This window comes from Rhipicephalus microplus, chromosome X, assembly GCF_043290135.1.
Source record: "Rhipicephalus microplus isolate Deutch F79 chromosome X, USDA_Rmic, whole genome shotgun sequence".
Lineage (NCBI taxonomy): Eukaryota > Metazoa > Arthropoda > Arachnida > Ixodida > Ixodidae > Rhipicephalus > Rhipicephalus microplus.
Window position 1 is genome coordinate 459,488,618 of NC_134710.1, and position 23,456 is coordinate 459,512,073.

The 23,456-nt window shown below is 44.2% G+C and overlaps 1 protein-coding gene across 8 annotated transcripts in view; it reads left to right on the forward strand.

Moving 5' to 3' along the window:
- The window catches only part of LOC119160840 (putative phospholipase B-like 2), a 181,469-nt gene that overhangs the window by 103,104 nt on the left and 54,909 nt on the right, over positions 1 to 23,456 (forward strand). For all 8 annotated transcript variants that reach the window (XR_012887707.1, XM_075880671.1, XM_075880672.1 and 5 more), the window contains 2 exons: positions 15,098 to 15,333; positions 18,642 to 18,733. Coding sequence is in view for 7 of the 8 variants with exons in the window: in XM_075880671.1 (XP_075736786.1) it covers positions 15,098 to 15,333; positions 18,642 to 18,733 (328 nt within the window). In the remaining variant the exon portion in view is untranslated. The remainder of the gene's footprint in view (positions 1 to 15,097; positions 15,334 to 18,641; positions 18,734 to 23,456) is intronic.

The following is a 23,456-nucleotide window of genomic DNA, read 5'->3' on the forward strand; positions in this document are numbered from 1 at the left end:
TTAGTATCCTGGTATGTGTTACTTTTCTGTAGCGTGATCTGGATACTTTTGACTAATTTCCAAGATTCGGTTTGATTGCATATATTTTATTTGTGTTTGCCTGTCCTATCGGTGCTGCCAGCATGCCCTGAGGTTCCGTCGAAGAAAAGGCAGAATTTAACAAATCATTAATGGTGGAGTGAGTGCGATGTTCCACATCGCATGTTGACCTTGCGCGTTGATCTTGAGATAGTATGTAAAGAACATACAGCATCTCTGCAGATGGAGTGACCATTCATTTAATTCCACGTACAGGTTTTCTACAGGACTAGTTCAAAAAGCACCCATGGAAAGGCAAATGCCTAGATGGTGGACAAGGTCGAGCATCTTTAAGGCTCAAAGTGTCGCAGACTGACAGACTCTAGCACCGTAATCGAGGCGCGTGCGTATGAGGCTTTTCTATGAATTCATCCGACAATTACTGTCACAACACCACGTAGTGCGTAGCAACACGTTCAAACTAGTCGCGATTCTTAAGCACCTGTTTGTTTAATACTCGATGTGCGGTATGAAGGTTAGTTTTGTGTCTAATATTAGGCCAGTATGCTTATGCTCAGATTTACAGTCAGACGCTGGCTTGCAGGTCAATGTTGGGATCGGAATGGAGTCACCTTTTTCGCAGAACGAGGCACAGGTGCTCATTTGTGCGTTCAGTTTAAAGCTATCTCTTCGGCTCATTGCGAGACCTTATTCAAACATAATTGAACCGGACGTTCACACATTGAGAGGTTGCACAATTTAAAACCGACCTGTACATCATCAACATTTGTGCAGTAAAACATAATGCATTGTAAAAACAGGCGCCAGAAATTCACTTTGACGATGAAAAGTGCGCGACTCAATACGCCGCCTTGCGGCACTCCTGTTTCTTAGACAAATGTTTGCCGCAAAACAGTGCCCAATCGAACATGAGATGTCCGATAACTCAAGTAGCTTTAGACTACGCGCGACGTTTCGCCCCGTATACCTAAGTGTGAAAGGTCTCTGTGTGCTGAAGCGCCATGTATGGGTCTAATCGTCTATTAGTCTCAAGGCAGTGCATCAGTCGGCTGTTTACCGTCTTTACGAAAACCTTGCGATGACAGCTGGTTACGTCCATCGGTCTGTAGCTTGACAATGAGGATGGGTTTAGTGGGCGTGGAGGCAGCACAACTGTGGCAATGGCTTACGAGCTTCGCTTTCACGTTATACAGGTCGTCTTGGTCTGGCTGCCGCTCGTGGTTCACTCCAGAAGGCCGGTTGACACCCCTGCCAAACAGCTGCAGTTTCCAGAAGACTGCGGCTTATCTACGGATCCGAGTGCCTGCGCTGACACACCTGAGCTTTCCAGGCCATTCGGGACATCGTCAGAGACATCGTTCTTATCAAGCAACAAAAGCGGCAACAGCGAACGTCAGTGGTTCAGTGGACGTGGAGGCAGTACAACTGTGGCAATGGCTTACGAGCTTCGCTTTCACGTTATACAGGTCGTCTTGGTCTGGCTGCCGCTCGTGGTTCACTCCAGAAGGCCGGTTGACACCCCTGCCAAACAGCTGCAGTTTCCAGAAGACTGCGGCTTATCTACGGATCCGAGTGCCTGCGCTGACACACCTGAGCTTTCCAGGCCATTCGGGACATCGTCATCGTCAGAGACATCGTTCTTATCAAGCAACAAAAGCGGCAACAGCGAACGTCAGTGGTTTAGTGGGCGTGGAGGCAGCACAACTGTGGCAATGGCTTACGGGCTTCGCTTTCACGTTATACAGGTTGGTGAAATCGATTCATTATATGCTAAGAAGACAAGTAACCATTGTTTACTGCTGCTTCCACGCCCACAGGTGTTATACGTCTTATCGCGAGAGTGTACTAACGCCCTTTGCTCGCTACTCTTGTGTTGCGGTGACGTTGAAGCAAACCCAGGGCCTCCAAAAAAGACCCCTGGGCCACTAGATGATGTCGAGAACAACACAGCTTCTTCTGATGCGCGTCATAAAGAAGTTATGGCAATGCTTTCTAAGATAAGCGCCCGCTGTGATTCATCTGCCGTTGAGCAGTCCAATTTGGCAAAGGCGATCGACGAGGTGAAAGCCAACCAGCAACTTGTGGCGAGCAAATTATGTGAGATTGAAAGGCGGCTTTCGACGGTTGAACTGCGGACTAACTCGGTTGCGGACATTGAGAAGGAATTGCAGGTCGCGAATGAAGCTATTGGCAGCATCACTCAAACAAATGACGCATTGGTGTCCCGTCTAAACGACCTCGAGGACAGAGCCCGAAGGTGCAACTTAGTGTTTTTCGGTATGCCCGATAAAAATGAGACCTGGCAAGCTACTGAAGAGGCACTTACAAACTTGCTCTCTAGTAGCCTAGTCGCCGAGTTCGACCCGAATGCAGTAGAAAAGGCCCATCGTTTAGGTGGTCCATATATACGCGAGAAAACTCGACCAGTGATAGTAAAATTTGCAAGCCTTAAAGCAAAAGAACTTGTGCTGGCACGTCGATCGAAGTTAAGAAGTCATAAGGTCTCTGTATCGGAGGACTACTGTCAGGCTACAAGAACAGCGCGCAAGATGCTGCACAATTATGCAAAATCATTGCCTGGCCGACCCGCTTTTCAGCTTCGTTACGACAAGCTCGTTGTTAACCACAGAAACTATTGTTATGATGCTTCCGCGGGCATTGTTCGCGAGACTACTGCGCATTCTCGCAGTAATGGCAGCAAATCCCGCATCGAAAATGAGGCGCACTCAACTTCCGATCACAGCCATGACCTTCACGCACGTTTATTGCCTGATGCCGCACTTTTGTCCCGTGCGCGGATATCTAATGCCTCCTCATAACAATCAGCAAGGCGAAGTGGCAGTATCGTATCACGTCCTATTTCGGTGCTCTACACGAACATCCGTAGTATAATGGGAAAGCGGGACGCTTTTGACGCTTTTATCAATTCTTGTGAAGCCGACGTGATTGCCGTGACCGAGACTTGGTAGAATGCTCATGTTTGCGATAACAAAATTTTTACTACTTCCAAATCGTTGAACATTTACCGCCGCGATAGAGATGGAAGACAAGGTGGTGGTACTTTGCTTGCCATTTCGAAGCGTTTCAAGTCCTTTCTTATAAACGTGACGTCTACATTGGAAGTGATATGGTGCGGGTTGGTTGTGAATAATAAAACGCTTGTTCTTGGCGTCTGTTACCGCCCTCCAGATACAGACATCAGCTTTGTTCAGGAGTTTCACGATAACATTAATGAAATTACAATGCGGTACCCATCTTCTTCGATAACTATTCTCGATGACTTCAACTATCCTACCATAATGTGAGCGTCATCGTTACCAGAAGTCGTACCATTTTCTTCAAATGGCCAATGTTTTCTCGATACTTGCAACCTGTTTAATTTTACGCAGATGGTGAATAACCCAACTCGCGTCACCAATTCTTCATCGCACATTCTTGACTTGATTCTTACAACAATGCCCGACAACATTCATGCACTAAACTCACTTCCTGGTCTCAGCGATCACTGTCTGCTACATTTTTACATACGCAACAGCATGCCAACTGCTACTAAGAAACGCAAGGTTATCTATAACTACAATGCTGCAAACTTTGAGGCAATCAACAACAAACTCTCTCTATTTTACGACACTTATTTACATGACTTTAATAATAGAACCGTGCAGGAAAACTGGGATCTGTTTCCTAACAAAATCTACGAACTTACTCGTGCCTTTATTCCCTTAAAGTCTATACCTGTGAGCTCTTGCTCACCCTGGTACAATACATACCTAAAGCGACTTTCTAACAAAAAGAAACGCTTGTTTCGTGCTGCGAAACTCCAGAGTACGGAGAAACGCTGGCGCTCCTACGAGAGTGCTGCGCGAGTTTACTCGTCAGCTGTTTCGGATGCTAAGGCTAACTTTCTATCTAACACTCTGCCATCAATGCTTGTAAGCAACCCTAGAAAGTTTTGGAAAACTATTAAAAATACCAACGACAGTGAAATCGTACTTGTTGACTCGGACGGCCTTCCCGTACCTTCCGAGATGTGTGCAGCACGCCTGAACAAAAATTTTGTCCGGAACTTTTCAGGGTCGTCCACTTCTGCTACCGTCTCTTTACCAGCGCACAACTATCCATCAACGTCTGTTATAGTGACTGAGGCCCATGGAATTATAAAACTAATTGAATCGCTCAGAATATCCTCTCCTTGTGGTGTTGACAACATAAACGCAAGAATCCTTAAAGAAACTAAGCCTGCCTCATCTATGTTCCTGTGTAAAATATTCCAACAGTCTTTGAATGAAGGTGTGGTGCCACGCGTTTGGAAAGAGGCAAAGGTGGTTCCGCTACACAAATCAGGAAACAAGCATTCTGTTACTAATTACCGACCTATTTCACTTACTTCTATACCATGCAAACTTTTGGAGCACATAATTTTCTCTTACTTGGTCAACTTTCTAGAATCAAAATCGTTCTTTAGCACGTCACCGCATGGATTTAGGAAGTCATTCTCATGTGAAACACACTTGCTTTGTTTTACCCATTCGTTACATATCATTCTAGATCGGAGTTCACTGGTCGACTGCATTTTTTTAGACTTTTCGAAGGCTTTTGACAAGATTAATCATCACCTACTACTATATAAGCTTAGGACCCTTAATATTGATGGCGGCATTCTTGCTTGGATCGAGTTTTTCTTAATTAATCGCTCACAATTCGTTGTTGCTAACAACTACAGCTCACCCTCTTCTCCCGTTACTTCTGGTGTGCCCCAGGGTTCTGTGTTGGGCCCTTTACTATTCCTAATTTATATTAACGATTTACCCGATGTTGTAACTTCGTCGATTCACCTTTTCGCCGATGACTGCGTTGTTCACCGAGAAATCTCATCTAACTCTGACGCTAGTTCTTTGCAAAGTGACAATAATAATATTGCCAGCTGGTGTAGAACTTGGCACATGGACCTCAACACTAACAAATCTAAAGTTTTACGTATCTCACGAACTACCGGACCCCCTGTTAACTACATCTTAAATGACGTTGATCTAGAGTCTGTAACTGCGTATAAATACTTGGGGATTCATATAACACCTGACTTGAACTGCAAAAATCATATTACCTATGTTATTAACAATAGCAACCGTATGCTAGGATGCCTACGACGCAACTTTAGACGTGCCCCTCAAGCCGTGAGACTAACCATGTATAAAACACTAGTTCGTCCAAAACTTGAATATGCATGCTCCATTTGGGATCCTTTTCAACTGAACTTGACTCACTCGCTTGAAATGGTACAGAATAACGCAGCACGCTTCATTCTATCTAACTACTATCGCACTAGAAGTATTACGTCAATGAAACAGAGCCTTTCACTACAGTCACTTTAATCACGTCGCAAAGCATCTCGTCTCATACTTTTTCACAAGATATTCAATCATACACTTTTGAAAGCTCAGTTCATTACCACTCCTGCCTATTACTCAGCTCGTTTAGATCATCAACATAAGGTACACGTCATTAGCTGCCGCACTAACACTTTTCATCATTCCTTCGTCCTACGCACATCCAACGACTGGAACCACCTTCCCTCAGACATGGTTTCCAATTCAAGTCACGACTTATTCTCATCTACAGTACAGAATTACTTACGTGATTACACGTGAAGTGTATATTGTACATATATATTTTTGTACTCTGTTTGCCCCATTCTGATGATACTTACACATACATTCATTGTACTGCCTAACATCGAATTTTCATGTTTTGTATTTTTTATTATTTTGATGTTACTATGTTTGCTCTTGGTTATAGTTTTTTTTTCTGTACCCCACTCCCCTCTGTAAAGCTATGTGCGATTGAGGGTAAAATAAATGAAATGAAATGAAATGAAATGGGTACTTGCCCTGTTTAAACATCGCAATAATGATGGCTTGTTTCCAGACAGAAGGGCTCTCAGCAAAAAACAAAATGGCTTTGTACAAGGAAAGGAGGGTTTTTTGGGTTTCAGCGGGCTTAGTTTCATTGTACAAGTTTCATTGTACGCCTCAGTGATTCTGGATTTGTGTTTATTTTTTTACACTTGCTTTGTATTGTTGAAATACTGCAATGTAGCATTCCGACGTTGAAACCTGTTGGAATTCTGCGTTAGGTTGAGCTTGAGACCTGTTTGAAGTTCCCACCGAGAGAGTTCGCTTGGTCTTCCAAACAGTTGCCGCGGGTGTTTACTAAAGGAAGTGTATACGCTTCTTGTCCTGCTACCCTACATGCTTTAGACTCTTGGCACGTGTGTATGTGAGCTGACTCCAGATTAAAACTTTCGCCAACTGTTCCTCCTGGCTTGTCGACCCGTCCTGCTGCCTTGAGGCTTGATGGTTTTAAAATTGATATGATTATCAGCGGTTCGTGTGTCTCAATGCAGCTTCAATGCTTTGTTTTGCTGTTTGCGTGCATTTCGATCATCCCTCTTCCACCGGAGGACGCGTTGTTTTTCGTGTAGCCTAATTGTTTGTGGGATGCACTTAGTTGCACCATCAGTCAGGAAAGCTGTAAAGTACTGTGCTGTTGCATCTGTGCTAGAAATACTATATCAGTACAACTTAAACTATTAATCTCATAAATCTGGTCCCAATCGACGTTTCCCATGAGCCATGTGAAAACCAGTGAATGACATTCATTTAATAGTGGTGTACTCAAAACTATCCGTAGGAATTATTGATGACTTTCCAGTGGAGTAGGCTTGGAAGTGATAGATAACCAATGCTCAGGTCCATTGACGAGAAGGAATTGTTAGCGAGGCTATAATACGTTGGATCTTTCTCGTTCTGGAAACACGCGCCAGAAGAGAAAAAGAACTGTTTAATCAGACGACCTCGTGCATCGCAGTGGGAGTTACCACAAGGACTGCTATATTCATTTAAGACTCCAAGCAGACGGTACGGTTCAGCAAGTTGATCCTTGAATGACTGGAGTTCTTCCCTATTGAGTTGGCGATGCGGAGGTATGTAAATGGAGCAAATGTGACCAGTTTGTTTAAGATAACGGCCCGCATGACCATTGCCTCAAGAGGCGTCTGAAGCAGTGATTCGGCACAGCCCATTCCTAGAATTACTAGGATAACAACACCACCGAATGGCGCGACTGTATTATTTTGGTCCTTTCAATAAATAACATAATGGCGTAGGAAGTTCATGTGTTTTGGTTTCAAACGTAGTTCTTGTACACACAGCACTTTTGGTGTATGTTCGTGTAAAAGTTCATGGATATCTTCGAAGCTTCTCTTTGACGTTCCACTGTAGTATTTGCGTCTGAACTACATTGTGGTTTTGTTGTGTGTGTACAAAAAATGCTGCCTTGGGGTACAGGACCTTTCGGTGGCCCTGCAACCTTTTTGTGTTGCGCTCAAATTTCTTCGTTGCGCTCAAAAGAGCTGCACTTTATTTCAGTGACTGAGATACTGAAGGAGTGTGTGGCTTGTATCCATCGCCTTTTCTGGTGTGGCGGTTGGTAGCTGCTTGGCAGGCACATTCATGGCGCTTTTGCACCTGCGGCACTTGCAGTGGTTCGGGGTCCGCCAGACTCGGAACTCTGCTGACCCCTTTGAGCAGGATGCGGAGCAGTACCGGCTGCTCCCGCCGGAGGCACTGCTGGAGCAACCGTGGCCGCACTTGGTATGAATCTCGCGGGCGCCGAAAAACCTAGCAAGACGCCAAGGCGCGCCACGTCGGTTTGCGCAGAAAACTGCTTGGTTTCTGAAAAAAAATGTTGCCGTGCCTCTTGGAATGACAGGTTGAATTTTACCTTTTGTTCTATTATTAGTTTCTTTGTTTTCTATGCGGAGCATGATCATGAATAGGTGGGATGGTCCCCTTCACAATTAACGCAACAGGCTTCTGAACGGTGGCTGTCGGATGTCTGTTCACAAGATGCTCACTTCGCGCACCTAGCGCGCGTCCTGCACGTTTGGGATCGGTGTCTCAAGCACCAGCACTTAAAATATCAGCGAAGATTTGGTACATAGTGTCTGACACGAAGCTTACAGTAACCGGTTTCAATGACGTCCAGGAGGTTGCTTGTTCCGAAGGTACTTACGGTGTGCTTTGTTGGGATCTCTTGATCGTATTGCCTTATTGTTATTAGTAAATTCACTAAATTCTGTTCCTGACAACCTTCGAGCAATTCACCTTCAAATGGCTCGAGGAGGGCATCATCAGATATGACACCACCCACTGTGCTCATTGACTTATGCAGGCCACTGATACTTGGAGGTTACCAAATGCTACGAGTTTTGAGAGCTTGTCGTACTAGATGCTGTTCACTAACTTCTAGAAGGAGATCGCTACTCCCCATCGCTGTTACTTTGTAGCTTGGGTCAATTCTATCTGTGAGAGTTTTCGAGATATTTAATAGTGAATTGGATTAGACGGTTTTCTGTTCATTCTGACTGTAATGAAAGTGGTACTTAGGTAACGTCTACTTGGGCTGTGCAAGATATAACCTGTAATTGGTGCACGACCTTTTCAGGTGACGATCAGAAAGCGTAGAAAAAGAGTTTTCAATATGCAGACTTTATAGTTTGGCGGCTATGGTGGCCACCCACCACCGAGCCCAAGAAGGGGACGCTGTAACGCTAAATAACAAACACTTGGAGACGCCAGCCACCAATCGCCGCTATTAGCACATATCTATCCATTACTATCCGAGTTTGTATACTCACACTAGGTTAACCCTTGCTTACAGAATAACTGGAACTAAATGAAAAAATTAGAAATCAGGAAAGAGTAAAATAAAGGGACAGACAAAGAAATTAGAAAAGGCGACTGCCAGTTTCTGCTGATTGTGTCAGCCCAGGGGTGCCGTCTATGAGAAACCGGGGTCAAAAGGGTGCGTTGCCTCGGCCGGGGGGCCTTAAAGTAAAAGCACCCAGCGTTGGCTCAAACTTCTGGATCCCCCTTTTCACGAACACGGCTATGCCACGCATGGCTAATCCTGGGAGGGGGTCTAAACCACCCTGTTGGCTTGGGTCCATGGTGACGCCACACACTAAACGCTTGCTCGCGCAGACGCCCCTGCGGGCAGCTCAAGAAGGTAATGATGAAAAATTAGAAAACGCACTGTATTCATACTCGTAGAGCTGTGTAGCCCCACCGAAACTGGAGTCTCTCTAATTGATACGAGTTGCAATAGCTTGTCATATTGCCACGTTCCATTTCCCAAGCTTTCGTTATCATCCCAAAACACCACACGATTCTCAGCGCAAACCGCGCCTGCAGTTTTCGAGAGGGTTCCGGACTGTAGTAGATCATTTCGATAAGATCACGCCCACTGTGCGAATGGTACAGATTGTTCTGGAACGTACGCCGCCGCCAGCGGTAGCGCTAGAACATTCGACGGCGGGAGTATAAATGCCGACGCGCTTCCCCGCTTGTCAGTTGTTGATCTAAGGCCGACGCTCCGTTCGCCGCTATCAGTCCGAGACTGCTATCTGTGCGAGACTGCTGCTGTAATTGGACTTTTCGTTTACCGGGCACAGGTTCGCCCAAATAAACAGTAAAATCCCAACACAAAGTCTCCTGTCTTCGGCCACGTCACGACCCCGTGACATCTGGTGGAGGTGCTGCTTCGTTCATGTACCGCACGCCCCCGTCAAGCCGTGAACCCAGCCCACGTCGCGGAGAAGACACCGACGCCAACCAGGAGCAACGAACAAGCCGCCGACAGCAAGGGCTACCACCGGAGTACGGGCTTCTACAAGACAAGGCGCGGAAGACCAAGGTCATGACCGTGACTGCAGCGACAATGACAACCGCCACATCCCTGCCCACGATGGTCATGCATCAACCCAGGGAACCACCAATTTTCCATGGGTCATCGTTCGAAGACCCGGAGTCCTGGTTAGAAACATACGACCGTGTGGCCGCCCTTAACCACTGGGACAACGAAGAAAAGCTCCGGCGTGTGTACTTCTACCTGGAAGACACCGCAAGGACCTGGCTAGAGAATCGTGAGTCCACGCTTCGAACGTGGGATGTCTTCTGCGGCGCATTTCTGCAAACGTTCGCGAGCGTCGCTCGCAAAGAAAGGGCCGCTGCTCAACTAGAGACCCGGGTTCAGCTACCGAATGAGGATGGAATTTTCACAGAGGAGATGACCCGCCTATTTCGTCACGCTGACCCAGACATGCCTGAGGAGAAGAAAGTTCGTTTCCTCATGCGAGGGGTCAAACAGGAGCTCTTCGCGGGACTAATGAGGAATCCACCGAACACCGTCCAAGAATTTGTATCTGAGGCGACCACCATCCAAAAAACCCTTGACATGTGCACCAGACAGTATAATCGTCGCCTGACTCCAGAATGCGCTGCTGCTCAAACCAGTGACTCCGGAAACCTGCGTGAAACGATCCGAGCGATCGTGCGGGAAGAGCTGCGCAAACTGTTGCCTTCGGCGCAACCTCAAGTGGATTCGATCGCCGACATTGTGCGAGAAGAAGTTCGGCAATCACTTCGAATTCCCCATACACCGCTGCCCGAGCCTGAAACTATGAGCTACGCTGCTGCAGTGCGCCACAACGCTCCTCCCCGTCCTCGCCAAAACGCCGCCCCGTCGCACTTCCGTCGCCAGACAGCTTCTGCGACGGTACTTCGGACCGTACAGGGTGGTTCGACGTCTCGGCCCACTTGATTACGAGGTTGTCCCCGACGGCATCACGAACTCTCAACGACGCCGATCGCGACCTGAAGTCGTCCATGTCGCACGCCTAAAGCCGTTTCATGCGCGTTAACAAACTGAAACAGTGCTTTTTTTGTATTATTGTTGAATTGTAATTTATTCATTGTACTTTCTTGCATTAATATTGTACCTTCATCTTTAGTTAAAGCAACGAGACGATGCCTTTTTCAGAAGGGGGCAATGCCACGTTCCATTTCCCAAGCTTTTGTTATCGTCCCAAAACACCACACGATTCTCAGCGCAAACCGCGCCCGCAGTTTTCGAGAGGGTTCCGGACTGTAGTAGATCATTTCGATAAGATCACGCCCACTGTGCGAATGGTACAGATTGTTCTGGAACGTACGCCGCCGCCAGCGGTAGCGCTAGAACATTCGACGGCGGGAGTATAAATGCCGACGCGCTTCCCCGCTTGTCAGTTGTTGATCTAAGGCCGACGCTCCGTTCCCCGCTATCAGTCCGAGACTGCTATCTGTGCGAGACTGCTGCTGTAATTGGACTTTCCGTTTACCGGGCACAGGTTCGCCCAAATAAACAGTTAAATCCCAACACGAAGTCTCCTGTCTTCGGCCACGTCACGACCCCGTGACAATATGGTGTCTTGTCTCGGACTTCCAAAATGAGGTCTCCACTTCCTTTGCTTATGTTTTTGTAACTTGCACCAATTTCTTCTGTAACTGTTTTTTATACGAGGAAAAGTGAAATCGGTCGGACTTTCTTATTTTCCTTTTGGCTATAGGTGACTTTATATTCGAGAAGGTCTGCTTTGGCTTGCTTACGGTAATTACTTCATCGAATTGCCACATCTTGAGGAAGCAATTAGGAAAAGAGGCAAAAGGTTTGCCATGCGGAGATGTGCTCTTGACCACCGACCACTGAGCCGAACAAGGGGACGCTACTAGGTTGAACTGCAAACACTTGGGGACGGAAGCCACGCATCACTGCTCTAACCTAATATAATTACCCAAGGTTGAATAGCTGCCCCGGGTTAACACTCGTCGCCAGGAAATACGGAAGTAAATTGAAGAAACAAGATGACACGACAGATATAATGTAGGAGAGAAAGAGAAAGATGTGAGGAGATAAAGAGATAGAAAAAGGTAACTGCCCATTTCCGCCAGGTAACTAAGCCCAGGGTGCCGTCTACATGAAGCAGGGGCCAAAGGTCTGTGTTGCCTCTGCCGGGGGCCTTCAAATTTCAATCAGCCTTACCCCTCCAATTCTTTAGCTAGGGTTCATGGTGTCGCCACACACCAAACGACGCAGACGCCCCTTCTGGGATTCTTTTGCTTGTTGTTCTCACTCGCTGTTCGCTTACTTCTGAGCCGCTTTGCTCAATTGGAGGCCCGCAACGTAGAGCCGTAATAGATGCAGGAAGCTCGATACCATGATAAACAGATTATTTTATAGAAAAATTTGTATGTTTTTGGTTGGTGGAAAATTTCATTGGCGTAAGCACAAAACCCCAAGTTTCAAATGGGCCGTTCGATGACATGCAATGTCACCTTGTACACTTAAAACCACATAATGAACGGTGACGGCTCTTACATATTTCTCTTAGCAATGAGACATATATCATAAAGTTTTTCCAGTACTCGTTTTGATGGAAACAGTCACAAAAATGCGTCAGAACGATGTGATGAATTGATTCATGTAAAATCTTTCTGGGAAGTGAAAACTGCATCAAGGATTATAACGGCATCTGCAAAAAATGAAGCGTGTTCCTTCTCCCTACCTTTGTAGTAGTCATGTTAAAAATAATAAAACTAGTATTCCCTACACCCAAGCGCTCTGTTTTAGATGGATGTGCTCTGATTGACATGATTTTTTTTGCAACTGTGAGCAACATCGGAGCGCTTTCAAAATACAAAGTTATCGGTCTAGTATAATCACAAACGCTAACAAAGGCACAGAAGAGCTCAATCGTTCAGGTCTTTTGGGTACTAACAAAAGATCGAAAGAAACTTCACGTACTAACGTAATTTTGACACATGCGCCTGAGCTCCAAATGTCAATCATAATTTAAAGAAACATTTGACCATTGTAATGCAGAGTGAGCTGCTGAAGGAAATCATCACGAAATAACCACACGTGGTCTACCGACGATCACGGAACTTCCGTGATTTGTTAGCTTTATCAAAAACCACAAGTTCCATGTGATGAAGGTTGTCAACCCTGCAAAAAAAACACGTTGCAAAGTATGCGCGCAAATAACCACATCTAAAACAGTATCGAGTACTTCATTCAACTTTTCACTGACAATGAACGGTGGCTACACATGTGACACTGCTAATGTCGTATATCTCCTAAAGTGAAGAATGTGCCAACCTCCATACATAGGTCAAACGGAAAGTATTTTGAGAATTCATTTTAATACTCACAGTGCACATGCCGTAAGCCTTCCCGATCTACTGTTGCCCAGGCATGTCAGTATGCCTGGCCCCAGTTTCGATAAACTTAGGGCTGCTTTTATCCAGCCCGGCTTCAAAACGAACCTTGATATGGGAATCCTTCTTGACTCATAAGTTTAATGCTCTTCGTTATGGTATCGATGAAAGCGTAGGAATGGTCACCTGTCTCGTAATAAAGAACATGGCTTTTCATTTCATTAATTTGTTCGTGATGGCGGGTCTCTTTGTCTTCAGCTTTTTTATTGTTTTTATTTTCACATGTCCTGCATTTCCCACCGTGCACCACGTTGGTGATACGCGAAGAACAATTCAAACTTATTACCTATTATTCCTATTTATGCACCTATTATATATACATATATATTCATATACCTAATGTGCTTGTCATCTTAACAATCTTTGCAACCGATATCAATTGTTATTTTATTTCTCATGTACTAGCTTCTGTACTGATAGTTCGAGGCGTGCGCCCGTAACAGCGGCTGTGGTCTAGTCTACTCTAATAGACGTATTTACACTGACTAAAGCTGTGCCACGGCTGAAACGTTAGTAAAATAATTTTCTTTTTCAATGTGCGCTACCTTCAACTTCATATATATATATATTTATATATATATATATATATATATATATATATATATATATATATATATGGGAAAAAATAAGTATACGCCTCTAAAGAACTGTTTATTGGTGACGTTTCGATCGGTCTCCGATCGAAACATCACCAATAAACAGTTTTTTAGAGGCGTATACTTATTTTTTTTAATTATACGGCAACCGAAGCCAGACTTTTTATAATCTACGTATATATATCCGCCTTTCGTCCATTCAGTCAGGTGAAGCGAATCGTATGACTGCCATGGGCAAACTATGGTCATTTCCTTCTGCCGGCTTCGGCGTGGTACCAACACTGGGTTTACCAACTTAAACGAGACATTTCACGTGCCACTACGCCATCAACTACACCTAGAGGTTGCAAGCAATAAACGTTCAACAAACACTAACTTATAACACCCGCGAAAGGAGTCGGTGAGAGAAGAATACATTTTCGGCGAGAGGAGCATTGTTTGTGCACTAATAGAAAGCCCTAGCGTAACATGGCAATAAGGTGGGCATTGTGGATGTGCCTAAATAATATATATTTCAATACGCATGACAATCAGCTGTTGAATTACCCTAACCAGCCCTCTAATGCTGAAGTTTACAAGATTACGCTGTCGTTTCTAAGCTAGACTGAATAATATGTGGGGTTTAACGTTTCAAAACCGCTTTATTATTACGAGAAACGCCCTCTAAGCTAGACTGTGTAAAAGAAAATTGGCATCCACCATTATACAGCACGATAAAAACATACAAAAGCATTCACACAAGTTCTTCAGTAGATAAGTTTCTTAATTGGCATAAACCTTTTTGGTGGCTGATGTTTGAAGCACTGGACCACCACCATTTAGAACTTGTTGCTCTACTGGCTGATCTAGTGAATTTGTCGGGAATTTGTAGGCAATAGGGCAAAAATAACAGCCGTATTCAAGCACATTGATCTGAATATTGGTAGTCAGAATTGTATAACCCTAATTGCCACATCAAGTGCCACATGTTTCGAGTGACAGATTATTCTGACCACGCGCTGTCAATCATTGGACATCTGCTAGATCTGTTAGTAAAGCAACTGCTCTGGAAAGTTACTTGTTCAGGTTTCCAACCCAGGACGAAGGCGTGTTCCTCTTCAAAGAGGAAGCTTTTTTTTCTAAATATCTGGCAAGATTTCATTCTACATTTCTTCATCAAGTGCTGGCGTACCAATTTTCGAGTTTGCTGCCATACCTATATTGTTCCCTCGCCTTCAGGGATATCAGAGGATAAATTTCTCGCGCCGCACTGTATGCAGAATCACATATCAGCTCCGTTTTCTCCTCATGTGAATCGCACTCCACTAGATTTCTAAACCTCGATGGTGAAGTGGACGACATAGAAGCCAGACTTCGACCTGTGACCACATCGGGTGTCAACGTCGATGAGCCGATGGCTGGTCGACGTGCCGACTCGGCGCTGGTCAAGCTGCTGCCCGGAAACAAGGACCTCCTGCTGTCACACGTGAGCGGTGGGCCGTACGCAGGCATGACCAAGATCCTAAAGAAGTACTCACTTAACCTGCACACATCAGCTAAGTCTAGTAAGCTAACCTTCATTCCCACTTCAACCTAGTGATTTTCCTGAATTAACAAAAACTTTTGAATTTCACGGTATATCTTATCAACTTGGAGGCATTCTGAAAGTATCTATCTATCTATCTATCTATCTATCTATCTATCTATCTATCTATCTATCTATCTATCTATCTATCTATCTATCTATCTATCTATCTATCTATCTATCTATCTATCTATCTATCTATCTATCTATCTCTATCTATGTAACAAACTACAGGTTTTCCCGCCCACTTTAATCCAAGTGCCAGCTTAAATAATCTGCACGCCATTGAAATAATCTGTGCGCCGAGCATTTTAATCCATGTGCCAAACATTCAATCCAAGCGCCAACTCAATGAGGCCGCGTGCCAATGAGTTTAATCCGATTGCCAATGACTTTAATTCAAGTTCCAGTCAGTGTAATCCATGCACTAGAAACACAAGTTTGCTGCTTTATAGAGAATAAATGTCAGAATAATGTAAACTTGAAGTCACAAGAAGAACTTTTCCCTCGCCTATGCATGCTTGCGCTTATGAAATGAAGTGCTCATTGCTATTTCCTTTTAAAGTTTTGGTGTCATAGCTTCAAAATAAGAAAGTGTGTGTTAATTGCATTTACGGCTACTAAACGTCTTTGCTCATAGAGTCCATGTTAGTCTATGCTTCGTCGCTACTTAATTATTTCGGCTAACCATGTACACCATCGCATATGCATAGATTCGTGTCATCTGCTTTTGGCTACTTATTTGCTGAGGCATTCGCAGTCGTCTGCTCAGCCCGGTGATAACAACGGTGATTGACAGATGGTCACCAGGGCCTTTGTCAAGCCGTTCTCGCGGCTTTTATCCTTGGCGACCTTCCATTTTTTGTCTGGTAAATAAATAAAGTTTGATTTGATTTGATATTCATTCATTCTTGAAATCACAAACAACCATTTAAAACTCAAGTTGCATTTGTTTGGGTTTAAGTAGAAATAAGGTTTTTTTTGTAAAAGCATCAAAAGAGATACTGCTGTTTTCATGTAAAAGACGACGCTAGTGTTCCTGAAGTGTGTTTGCTTTAAACACGCGTTCATCGAATACACATAATTTTGTTTGAATAAAAAGATAACAACTAATATGAATATAAAAAATGACTTTCGTTTTTCACATGAGGATCACGAGTTTACGTCTTGTGTGCACTGCGGAACAAAAGCCTCTTTAAATAATTTCTAATTTGCTCTGCCCTGTAATGGCCCCCTAATTTATAGAGCATGTACCTGTTTTTGACACATCACTACCCACAGTTCAGTTCTCCATATCTTATTATGCATCCCGGCTCTCCTACAAACAATAATATGTCGGCCGCATTACATGACCTGGCCCGGACATGTAATGCTATACAAATCCAATTATGAGGTTTGCTGACGAACACAAAATATTCTTGCTTTTTCTTTCATTGCTATTAAAATGACACCACCCGGGCCAAGCACTCATCTACAAACTTGTACACAGCACAGTATAATCACTCCAAACACGGCTCAAGCGTACCGCGGAAGTAATTTTTGTTTTCACAAATACTAGCGGCGAATACTAATAATAATGATTTATTGTACCTTCCCATTATAATATTTTATATTGTAGAAACTGCATTTCAAATGCACTGCCATTTTTACGTTCCGTATTATGCTTTTTGTGCATAGATTAAACTGACTGGCACCTGGATTAGAGTCATTGGCAATTGGATTAAGCACGATGGCACTTAGATTAAAATCACTGGCACACGGCTTAATAAAGTTGGCGCTTGGATTGAATATTTTGGTGCTTGGATCAAATTTTTGGCACATGAATTAAAGGGGTTGACGGTCAGATTATTTCAATGGCATGCAGATTATCTAAGCTGTTCCTTGGGATAAAGTTAGTGGGAAAAGCTGTAGATATGTCAAGCGCCTGACTCCCCTCTAGTTAAATTTAGAAAACTCTATGATAGCACCTGACCCACAGGTCGCGGGATTGAACCCCGGCTGCGGCGGCTACATTTTTGATGTAGGCGGAAATGTTGTAGGCCCGTGTGCTCAGATTTGGGTGCACGTTAAAAAACCCCAGGTGGTCGAAATTTCCGGAGCCCTTCACTACGGCGTCTCTCATATTCATATGGTGGTTTTAGGACTTTAAACCCCACAAATAAATAAATCAATCTATGATATCTTGGCATCACTGAATAAAGAACGTAGTTCGAATGATAGAACATAAATTATAGGCCATAATGTAAAGTTTTCTTGCATCTCATGTACGTCATGTAAAAGTGAAACAATCTGAGGGCAGTCGGGGACCTTTAATTACACTGTAATACACCAATACTCGCATAGCATGGGTATGACAATACAAATAACAGGTATAGCGTGCTGTAGACCAAAATGTGCATTTTATTAGGATGTTGATACCGGAATTTGCATGCTTGCGTGCTTTGATTCAAAATATGTGACACTGAATGACATTACAGGCATAAATCACTTAATTTGTTCGTGAGCTAAATATTGTGACGTATGGACCTCCTAGCTGACTGCTTCACATTGCATCGACTTTCACAGTGCATGATATTCGCTGAACTTTTCTAAAGAGTGTTTTTATCTCTTCAAGTACAGTTCTAATGTCTATTTTTAGCTTTGCTTCCGATGTGAATGTATATGCTCCTGCATTGTAGGTGATAATTTTAATTCTAATTTGAAAAAAAGCAGTCTTTGGTTATTTGTTGAGGGAAGCGAAACCACCGCAAGGCAAGTGGTATATAGGTATAATTTACGCCTGCCAAAGAATTGAACATTTAAGTTATTTCACCACACCCCGCCGCGGAGGTCTAGTGGTTAAAGTACTCGGCTGCTCACCCGCAGATCGAGGGATCAAATCTAGGCTGCGGTGACTGCATTTTCGAGGAAGGAAAAATGCTGCAGGCCCGTGGGCTAACATTTGGGCGCACGTTAAAGGACCCCGGGTGGTCAAAATTTCCGGAGCTCTCCATTATGGCGTCTCTCATAATCATATGGTGGTTTCAGGGCGTTAAGCCCTACATATCAATCGGTTATCTCAAAACAAATAATAAAGAACTGATGCTTCTGAATAGGTGCGAGAGCTTCTGCATTGAAAAATTTTTTCTGCAGTTAGTATTTAAAAGGTCGTTGAATAATATGTTTTAACGACAGAACTGTGCAAATTGAGAAATATACTTCGTAGTGATCATGAACCAATTGCTAGTGGTTATCACATACTTGTGAGTTCCAAATAACTAATGACGAAATTTCCTACTACGAACACAGAAAAAAAAATTGCGGGCAGGGTTCATGCAACATCATCCAGCCCTGGAAAGCTCACATCAGGGGATGACTTTTACCTCCTTTCAAATGGACTGGTGAGTACAATTCAACCTTTGTGTGCCATTTGTTACCACAGATGCTGTACATAATTGAAAAACAGTTGTGTCTTTCTTGAATATGTTCCTACTGCCCATGATGAAATGCTGTATGCAATGAACGAAAACCAACGTTGCGTGCGTGACGGCGAAACCTGCGCCACCTAAAAGCAGCTGTGATTTGCAGTGGTTAATATTATGAGGAAATGTACCAACGCTACGCCAACATAAATGTTTGTGCTCGGCAGAGCTCAGCGAAACTGGTAGAGCTCACTCAGGCCTACTCATAAAATACATTTCATGCTTGGAACTCACTCAGACTAGCCAAAATGTTTCTGATATAAACTAGCTCAGATTTACACTGACGAAAATCGTCTTCAACCGGGCTAAAACTCACCAAAGCGTTGCTTACTCGGGCTGAATATTACTCTGACTCACGGCTTGATATTAGTCAAAATGAGTTGGAATGAGTCGATTAATGCGTCTGTTAGCCTATCATTAGTTCTTTAGACAATGATAGGAATGCTCTTGAAAACCAATATCTCACGTAAGCGGTGCTCTTCTTGGTGCCTTTTCATATTGCACCTTGGAATACGAGTTTTGAGGGCTCGCAAATAAGTAAGAAGAAAGAAATGATAACGTAACATTGGTCAAGAAGTTCCCTGGAGGAATTGACTGGTGCGAGGTCAATGCACCCCCCTGCGTAATTCGCAACTTTTATCAATGAATATTGACATTGCGTTCGAACGCCACTGTTATTGGTAGACGTGAGAGTAGAGCTTTAACGTAAATATAGGTAAGGCTGATAGTAATGCGGAAGATGAGTGAATTCCCGATTCAGTACGTCGACCACGTTGCAAGAAGTCTTGAGGAGGAGAAACTGCGCTCGCTCGAGCTCCCGGGAAACGTCAGGAAATCGGGCACAGCACTGACGTACCCTCTGTCGTGAAACTCTGCTAACGGAGAAAGAAAAAAAGCGCGTGCTCCTCTCACCGCGCTCTCGTTCAAGGTCACTCCAATCCGAATCGCCGTTTGCACCCTGGTGAATGTGTTCCGGTGCGCACTCACAAGATCCAAATTTTATCGTGACAGCGTTAGAGAGCTCGTTTCGCAGAACTGCCGACATTGGTGTCGTTGTATAGCGAAAAGCTGACCCTCTCTGTGGCCGCAAATTAAAGATGCAAATAAAATTAGCAGGCAACTTTACTTTGAGCAACCAAAGTAGCTTTTCTTTCAGGCGTTCAACACTTCACGTAAGGTCTAGTTAATTTTTCTCTGTCTGTGTGTATGTGCATGCGTGCGCGCATCTTTGTGTGAACAGCTGACAATTAGTTGAGAAAGCGCGAAAAGATTGAAGGTACGGAGTTAGGTGGGAACACTGCCGTTTCACTTTGTCCTTGACAACTTCGCCGCCACCAAGCTCACCTCGGAGCCCCGCCTGTATATGCCCCTTTCCGGTCTTGGTCTTTTCTGGCTATGGTACTAGCCGACTTTTCCAACTTCACTGGGCCACTAGAAACTTTCAGAGCAATTACTTTGTCTTTGCTGGATGCCCACCCTCACTTTCGGGGCATCCCGAAGAAATACTGGTCAAAATATTCAAAGCCCTCCTTCGTAACGGCGCGAAACGCGCGTGCAAGACACCGAGAAATCGCCCAAGTCAGCGCCACCTGTGCAATGCGAGTAAAGCGAGCAAGCCAAGATAGCGAAGGGACCCACGGCCGCTTGTTGGGAACTTTCCCTCCTAAGGCCACTTACGCATGTGTGCACACGACCCGCGAGCGTGGAGCGAGGGGAGCGTGCATGTGCAGGCACCATATGTCGTCTGCTCAGGGACCATTTAGCAGTTCGTTTCAAGCGATGTACGACCTTCAATTTTGGCAGTATCAAATAGTAACTGAAACGAAGATATCTGTTACGTCTAGCGATATGCGTTATAGACAGAATTCTAAAAATAATAGCAAACTGCGAGGAGCCATTGCGATTTTTATACGCCGCCTTCATTGAAGCGCATGTAAAAGATGGCAACACGCCGACAGCCTCATCTGTTGAGCTCCGGGGTAAGCCGTTTTCCTCCGTGGCGCTATCACGTTGCCCTCACGCACTGCCATGGCCTGGCAGTTTCTTTGCAAATATTCTTGCTCCGTTGGGCCAGCCACGTTTTTCTGGGGCCTGCACGTAGACGTAAATAATTATAAAGTGCCTGAAATATTCCTATTGTTGTTATTTCTAAAGAAAACGTGCCCTCGTGGACACCTTACGAATGCACTATAGGCATTATTGAACTGCGTGTTGTATTGACACATTCTCGATACAGTACGTCGAGCTGTTCTGAGTAGGAGTAATATTTGAAGTGAATTAAAGCATGAAGTGAATTAAAGCATTGGAACCTGAACTTGGCAACGTTTAACGCTAGAACCTTATCTAGTGAGGGAAGTCTAGCTGTACTATTCGAGGAGCTAGAGGGTGTTAAATGGGATATAATAGGGCTCAGTGAGGTTAGGAGGACAGATGAGGCCTATACGGTGCTACAGAATGGGCACGTCCTTTGCTACAGGGGCTTGGCAGACAGAAGAGAACTGGGAGTGGGGTTCCTAATTCACAGAAACATAGCTGGCAACATAGAGGAATACTATAGCATTAATGAAAGGGTGGCAGGTATCGTAATTAAACTGAATAAAAGATACAAAAAAATGAAGGTAGTACAGGCTTACGCGCCTACATCCAGCCATGATGACGCTTCAGTTGAAAGCTTCTATGAAGACGTGGAATTGGCAATGAGTAAGGTAAAAACACAGTATACTATAGTGATGGGCGACTTTAATGCAAAGGTAGGGAAGAAGCAGGCTGGAGACCAGGCAGTAGGAGATTATGGCATCGGTACTAGAAACGCCAGAGGAGAGCTACTGGTAGAATTCGCAGAACGTAATAATTTACGGATTTTGAATACCTTCTACCGAAAACGAGAAAACCGCAAGTGGACATGGAGGAGCCCTAATGGCGAAAATAAGAACGAAATAGACTTTATAATGAGTGCACACCCTGGAATCGTTAAGGATGTGGAAGTGATTGGCAAGGTACGATGCAGTGACCATAGAATGGTACGGTCTCGAATTCGCCTAGACTTGAAGAAGGAACGACAGAAACTGATACGCAAGAAGTCAATCAATCAGCTAGCACTGAGAGGGAAAGTACAGGAATTCAGAGTGTCACTGCAGAACAGGTACTCGGCTCTTAGTGAGGAAACCAACCTTAGCGTAGATACAATGAATGATAATCTGACGAGTATCATTACGGAGTGTGCAGTGGAAGTTGGAGGCCGGGTAGTTAGACAGGACACTGGCAAGCTTTCCCAAGAAACGAAGAACCTAATTAAGAAGCGTCAAATCATGAAAGTGTCAAGTACAACAGACAAAATAGAACTGGCAGAGCTTTCGAAGTTGATTAATAGACATAAGGTATGCGATGTAAGAAAGTATAACAAGGAGAGAATTGAACACGCTCTGAAAACTGGAGGAAGCGTCAAAGCAGTGAAGAGGAAACTTGGGATAGGCAAAAGTCGGATGTATGCACTAAGGGACAAAGAAGGCAAAATAACTACCAATATGGATAGGATAGTTAAAATAGCGGGGGAGTTTTACAGAGATCTGTACAGTAGCCGAGACAACCACGACCTTAATACTATAAGAACTAGCAGTAACCCAGATTACACCCCACCAGTAATGATAGAAGAAGTCAGAAAAGCTTTGGAGGGCATGCAAAGGGGCAAAGCTGCTGGTGAGGATCAGGTAACATCAGATCTGCTGAAAGATGGAGGACAGATTGTGTTAGAAAAACTAGCCACCCTGTTTACGAGGTGTCTCCTGACGGGAAGAGTACCAGAGTCTTGGAAGAACGCTAACATCATCTTAATACATAAGAAAGGAGATGACAAGGACTTGAAGAATTACAGGCCGATCAGCTTGCTCTCTGTAGTATACAAGCTATTTACAAAGGTAATTGCTAACAGAGTAAAGAAAACATTAGAATTCAATCAACCAAAGGAACAAGCAGGATTTCGAACAGGCTACTCAACAATTGACCACATTCATACTATCAATCAGGTAATAGAGAAATGCTCAGAGTATAACCAACCACTATACATAGCCTTCATAGATTACGAGAAGGCGTTTGATTCAGTAGAAATATCAGCCGTCATGCAAACACTGCGGAATCAGGGCGTAGATGAAGTATATATAAACATTCTGGAAGCAATCTACAGGGGATCAACTGCTACCATAGTGCTTCATAAAGAAAGCAACAGAATACCAATCAAGAAGGGTGTAAGGCAGGGGGACACAATTTCCCCAATGCTATTTACCGCGTGCTTACAGGAGGTTTTCAGAAGCCTAGAATGGGAGCAGTTAGGGATAAGAGTCAATGGAGAATACCTTAGTAACCTGCGCTTCGCCGATGACATTGCATTGCTGAGTAACTCGGGGGACGAATTGCAACTCATGATTACGAAGTTAGACAAGGAGAGCGGAAAGGTGGGTCTTAAAATTAATCTGCAGAAAACGAAAGTAATGTACAACAACCTCGGCAAGGAGCAGCGCTTTGAGATAGGTAATAGTGCACTTGAAGTTGTAAAAGACTATGTCTACTTAGGGCAGGTAATAACCGCAGAGCCGAACCACGAGATTGAAGTAACTAGAAGAATAAGAATGGGGTGGAGCACATTCGG